Genomic DNA, 6,887 nt, shown 5'->3' with positions numbered 1-6,887 from the left:
TAGACGATAGATGATAGATATATAGAAAGATAGAAGATACTATAGATACCCTGACCCCGGGTGTGTCCCCATTTCTCAACCCCCTATTTCCCACATGTTTTGGCAATACTAATGTATAATTTTTAGACCCGCCAATAAAGCTTTTTTGATTTGATAGATATGAGACAGACAGACAGACAGACGGCTGTTAGATGATAGATATGAGACAGACAGACGGCTATTAGATGATAGATATGAGACAGACAGACGGCTGTTAGATGATAGATATGAGACAGACAGACGGCTGTTAGATTATAGATATGAGACAGACAGACGGCTGTTAGATGATAGATATGAGACAGACAGACGGCTGTTAGATGATAGATATGAGACAGACAGACGGCTGTTAGATTATAGATATGAGACAGACAGACGGCTGTTAGATGATAGATATGAGACAGACAGACGGCTGTTAGATGATAGATATGAGACAGACAGACGGCTGTTAGATTATAGATATGAGACAGACAGACGGCTGTTAGATGATAGATATGAGACAGACAGACGGCTGTTAGATGATATGATAGCTATTAGACAGACACATAGTGTATATTGCGGTATATAATAGCACACAGCAGCCATATGACAGTGCAATAAAAGACTTTATTTGCTCTCTGTACACTGAACTGTCAGCCACCTGGTTACACAAAGGGAGGCGCCATACATGAGGCACATGAGGCAGCGCAGGCGGCTGCGCTCAGTAGAACTGATGCTTGCTTTGCTGTTGTCTGTTGGCCATGTGCATGAGTCTGAGGAGCAGATCGCTGGCGGAGCCGTCCATCTGGGTCATGTTCTGCTCGGGGGTCACTCGTCTCCTCTCGCTGTCTTCATCCAGGCAGCTGGAGTCCACGACGCAAGTGTCTGTGGGAGCACAAGGGGACAGGTCATCTCCGGGTCTAGTCCAGGGGGTCGTCTACTCCACTCACCACCAGAGCTGCCTTCACCATAGATCTCAGTTAATACTTACAAAAAGTAATGTACTGCATTAGCCCTGCGGAATGCGCAGGGTTAATGCAGTACATGTACCTGGGCCACAACCGGGCTAATAACGTATCCCTAACCCAGCTGCATGTAGCAAACTCCTCTCTGCTCATCTCTTTAGCACCAGACAAGCTCAGTGTATCTGACCTACAAAGTCTGCCACTCATATTTACTGCAGGCGACAAACTCAGCCCTGCTGCATCCCACTTACTAAGTCAACTATGCCTTTCAGGTTCAGCACTGCTACATCTGAAAGCTTCAGCCTTGCTACGTCTCAAATACTAAACTTAATACACCTTTTACATTTAGCCCTTTAAAATTCACAGACCCTGCTGTGCTACATCGAACAAGCAGAGCTCTGCTTCGTGTGACACACCTGCCAATTTCAGCTCTGCTACACCTGGCAAACACAGCTTTTGTAAAGCTTACAAACTCAGCGCTGCTACATATGGTGGTACACTAAGTCTGCTATACCTTTTAAAGTCAACACTGCTACATCTGACAAGCTCAGCCCTGCGTACTAAAGTCTGGTATTACTTTTAAAATTTGGCTCTGCGACATCCGACAAACTCATCTCTTTTTTAAATTTAAAAAAATTTTTTTTTTTTAAGCTGACAAACTTAGCTCCACTATACTGGACCCCCCCCCCCCCCCGGTGGGGTTCAACAAGGGTTAAAACAGAGCCAAAACTAGTTGGGGGTCAAATCGGAGTCAAAACCAGGTGGGGGCAAAAAGGGGCAAAACGGAGCCAAAAGTAGGTGGTTATTACAATCACTGAGGAAATCACTGATCAAACACTGACCAAACACTGATGTGTGAAAGTGACCTTATATGGGCATTGGCTTTATGACATGACTTGGTGTATTTTGGACGTGGATTTCGCACCAAAAATCTGCATCAAAAACACACCCAGAATTTGCCCATTGACTTCAATGGGGAATGCGCATGTTAAACCGCACAGCACTTTTTTATTTATTTTTTGGGCGGTTGCGGTTTTAAAAATTAGAATGCGGAAAAAGGAGGTGTCCTCAATCTTGATGCGGAATCCGTGTCCAGAATTTCTCAGGCAGGAATGAAACTCTCCACCAAAAACCATATTAACCTGATGCGATGCAAATTCCGTATAAACTCGGAGCATTTTACGTCGCCACTTAGTCACGCCCCCTTTACAAAAGTCTATCAAGGTAAAAAAAAAAGGCGCAAAAAACATCATCACCCGCTGTATAATAGTAATAGGACGCTCATAAATTTAAAATCTAAAAAAAAGTCTTGTCCGTGAATCCCTAGGTGGAAGTGCGCACCTGACATACTCTACTCTGCTACATCAGGAAGGGCTCTGCTGAGTATTGGCTGATATGGAAGGACAGGAGACTTACCGTCACTGCAGCAGACTCCTGGTGCTGCGCATCGGCCTCCACTGCTGCAGGGTTTTCCACCGGCCTCACAGGGGGAAGGTAAGTAGTTCTCTTCCACACAGCGAAGGGTTTCGGGGGTCCCGACGTAACATCCTAGATCTTCTCCACAGCAAATGTTTGGTCCAAAACAGTTCCCTCTGTTCCCCGGGCCACATGGTATACACTGCAGGGAACAATCCGCCATGGTTACCGCACTACAGCCTGTTCCTGCAGTCACCACCAGGGGGCTCATCACATTTCTATATATGGAGCTTCTGCTGACTACAGTGTGAGCTGTGAGCTCCCCCTAGTGGCAAAAGTAGGCTGCCAGAATGTTATCATTTCCCTGTAAAGGTAAGCTGGGGATTTGGTTCAGTGTGTCAGAAAGACGGAACTCTTACCTCCAGAAAGATATGATATAGAAGGACACAGCATATAATGAAAAATAATGACAGTGGCGTCACATATTACAGCTATGTGCACAGTATGGCAGTATTATTTATGTGCACTATATATTGATCTTAGTTATGTGTACAGTTGGCAGTATTATTTATGTGCACTATATATTGGTATTAGTTATGTGTACAGTATGGCAGTATTATTTATGTGCACTATATATTGATATTAGTTATGTGTACAGTATGGCAGTATTATTTATGTGCACTATATATTAATATTAGTTAGGTTTACAGTATGGCAGTATTATTTATGTGCAGTGTATAATGATACTCGTTATGTGTTACTTATATGCACTATATCATGGTTTTAGTTTACAGTATAGCAGTATTATTTATGTGCACTATATATTGAGATTAGTTATGTGTACAGTATGGCAGTATTATTTATGTGCACTATATATTGAGATTAGTTACGTGTACAGTATGGCAGTATTATTTATGTGCACTATATATTGAGATTAGTTACGTGTACAGTATGGCAGTATTATTTATGTGCACTATATATTGAGATTAGTTACGTGTACAGTATGGCAGTATTATTTATGTGCACTATATATTGAGATTAGTTACGTGTACAGTATGGCAGTATTATTTATGTGCACTATATATTGAGATTAGTTACGTGTACAGTATGGCAGTATTATTTATGTGCACTATATATTGATATTAGTTATGTGTACAGTATGGCAGTAGTATTTATATACCCTGTGTAAAGTGTACAGTATAACGGCACAATATTCCTACACTGTATGGTGACATTATGTATCCATCTTATAGGAGCACTGACTGTGGCTCGCCCTTGTCACAGTCCTGTGTATTCCCCTTGAGAGGAGCACTAACCGTAGCCGCGCACAGTGAGTATATAAGCCCACTTACTGCCATCTCCCCACATCCTTTTCTTCTAATGGCGCCCCCTACTGTCTACTGCTGGAAAATCAACGCAACTCGTGTGTCATTTGACAAGAAGTCATAAAAGAGAAAGATACATCTAATTGTACAGCATGTCATGAAATGCTAGTAACGGTCAGATGTAGCAGAGCTAAATTTGTCATGGAGCTGCTAGTTACCATATAGATGGGTTTACCTCCAAAACCACCCATCACAAATAAGTCGTATCAAATGGCAAACTCAGCACTGCTATATCTATAGATGCAAAGTCTCTCCCTGTACAGTGCAACTCTGATTCACAAAAATTGTGCCAAATGACAAACTCAGCACAGTTCAGTTAAATGTCTATAGCTGTGAAATAAAAATCTGCCGTCCTCTGTCCAGGGTGCTGAAATGCATCTAGTGCTGTACATTTCCCTGGCTGTGCCAAAGTCTCTGCAAGACCACAGTACAGATGTAGCTAAGCTGAACTTGTAGAGATGTAGCTGAGCTGAATTTGTTTTCTGCTGACTACCAGAATTACCCACTGAGCAAATATATCGAAGCAGGTGCAGTTCTATAGAGAAACAGACATTGCGACACATTGTGACTATTGACAAGCTCGGCTCTGCTACATATGTGATCCTGGCATTGTTACCAGGGACGAGCTATGGACTAAACAATTGTAGCAGAGCTGAAATGGCTTAATGATGTCACATTGTGTTCTCTGGACTGCACCTACGCCTTTGAAGTTAGTATAGCTCACTGAACTCTGCTACATCTGTAGATTATGAGGCTATCCACAGCTGTGGATTTACATAGGACTGCAGGTGAACTTGCTGAACTATTCCAACATATCACAATGCACAAATCATTCAGCCCCAAATCCAGCTCTGCTACATTGTGCACCCTCAGACCAGCGTCCATAGTATGATCATACCACACTAATGTCCACAGGGCATTGCAATGTAGCAGAGCTAAGAGTGTACGGTGAAGAAATGCTAAAACACTTAGCTGGCCATACATTTTCGTCTGACAAGCTATTCCTAATGCAATCCCCATGCACATGCATGCTTGGCTCAAGTCTGAAGTCTAATATTGAGTTTGTCATGTGGCACAACTCATTGTAGATTTACATGGGACTGCAGGTAAGGCTAACTCATTGTGTAATCAAAATGCATTTACGAAGCAGCTGCAAGTTCGGCTCAGCTACATCTCCATCTAAAGGATGTGGACTCTATGACTATTCTCTAGGGATGCCTATCAGCTATTGCAGAACTACAAGTCTCAGCATGCCTATGAGGGCACGTTAGGTGTTGTAGTTTTGGTCCACATCCATACAGTGTGGGCTGGGCGGATACTGCACCTGTCGGACTGCTGTGTCGGGGTAGGACCTCTTGCCTCCTCTGGGGCAGTTCTGGATGTAGCAGGCTGATGACAGGGCCAGCAGGCACAGGAAGCAGGCGGGGACGGTGCTGTCCAGCATCCTCGCAGGCAGGAGAAGCAGCAGTGGTGGCAGGAAGGTTTGCAGTGCGGTGCGCTCCCCGGACCAGTGCTCTCCACTTCTGACGAGCTCCTTTTTATACTCCTTTCATTTCTTCTTAATGCCGACGTAATTGCTTGTGTCCTATTGTTGTGCTGCCTGCAGTCAGCATGCAAACAATGAGTGACAAGCAATTAGCAGGCGGGGGAGGGGGGGGGGAGAGGAGCATCCATCAGCGTCACCGCATGCCCCAAATCTCTGCACCTCACTGCGAGGCAGACCGCCACTGTGTACAGATATGTGGATGGATAGATATAGATAATATAGATAGATAGAGATGTACAGTTGTGTTCAAAATAATAGCAGTGTGTTTAAAAAGGTGAATAAAGCTCCAAATCCTTCTAATAGCTTTTATTTCCATCCACACAAATGCATTGGGAACACTACACATTCTATTCCAGATCAAAACATGAAGAAAAATATATCAAATTTGTGTTGTTCCTCAAAAAAAATGAAGAAAAGTGAATATTTGACTGTTCAAAAAAATAGCAGTGTTTGTATTCTTCTTTATAAACTCAGACACTCGCTATATAAACTGAGAAATGTTTGAAGATTTAGCTTTTCCTCTGAATCCCGTCACTGATACTTAGTTGTATGACCGCTGTTTCTGAGAACTGCTGGACGTCTGTGCTGCTCGGAGTCACCACCTTCTGCCCCTGTGACCAGGTTCTCCAGCCCAGGATGATTGGACTACATTCCACAGTTCTTCTCTATTTCTTGGTTTTGCCTCAGAAACTGCATTTTTGATGTCACTCCACAAGTTTTCTATTGGATTAAGATCCGGGGATTGGGCCGGCCGCTCCATAACGTCAATCTTGTTGGTCTGGAACCAAGATGTTGCCCGTTTACTGGTGTGTTTGGGGTCGTTGTCTTGTTGGAACACCCATTTCAAGGGCATTTCCTCTTCAGCATAAGGCAGCAGGACCTCTTCACGTATTCTGATGTATTCGCACTGATCCATGGTCCCTGGTCTGCGATAAATAGGCCCCACACCGTAGTCTGAGAAGCATCCCCATATCATGATGCTGGTCCACCATGCTTCCCTGTCTTCACAGTGTCCTGTGGCTGGAATTCAGTGTTTGGGGGTCGTCTGACAAACTGTCTCCGGCCACTAGACCTAAAAAGAACAATCTAACTTTCATCAGTCCACAAAATGTCTCTTTAGGCCGTCAATGTGCTCTGTGGCAGATTGTAACCTCTTCAGCGCATGTCTTTATTCTAACAGTGGGACTTTGCGGGGGCTTCTTGCAGAGAGCTCGGCTTCACATAGGCCTCTTCTCATTGTAACAGTTCTCACAGGGAACTTCACACCTTCTTTCATCTTCCTGGAGCCGATTGTTGGCCGAGTCCTTGACATTTTGGCTTTTCTTCTATCCATTCGAATAGTATCTTTTTACTTTCTTCCACGTCTATCAGGTTTTGGTTGCCATTTTAAAGCATTTGCGATCATTTTAGCTGAGCAGCCTATCATTTTCTGCACTTTATATGTTTCCCCCTCTCCAATCAACTTTTTAATCAAGGTACGCTGTTCTTCTGAACAATGTCTGGAACGACCCATTTTCCTCCGAATTTCAGAGAGAAATGCACTGTAATCAGCATGTACAA

At 43.6% G+C, this 6,887-nt stretch overlaps 1 protein-coding gene across 1 annotated transcript; it reads right to left on the bottom strand.

The window, feature by feature from the left end:
* Nucleotides 1-736: 736 nt before the first annotated feature.
* LOC122926800 (vasotocin-neurophysin VT) lies at nucleotides 737-5,225 on the bottom strand. The gene is made up of 3 exons (XM_044278324.1): nucleotides 5,106-5,225; nucleotides 2,397-2,598; nucleotides 737-900 (listed from the first exon to the last, which is right to left on the bottom strand). Exons 1-3 carry the CDS (start codon nucleotides 5,223-5,225, stop codon nucleotides 737-739), a joined length of 486 nt encoding a protein of 161 aa, XP_044134259.1.
* Between the last annotated feature and the right edge of the window lie 1,662 nt (nucleotides 5,226-6,887).

The sequence above is a fragment of the Bufo gargarizans genome, chromosome 1, assembly GCF_014858855.1.
Source record: "Bufo gargarizans isolate SCDJY-AF-19 chromosome 1, ASM1485885v1, whole genome shotgun sequence".
NCBI classification, from domain to species: domain Eukaryota; kingdom Metazoa; phylum Chordata; class Amphibia; order Anura; family Bufonidae; genus Bufo; species Bufo gargarizans.
The sequence above is the reverse complement of the archived record's forward strand: the minus strand, read 5'-3'. Positions and strand labels throughout refer to the sequence as shown.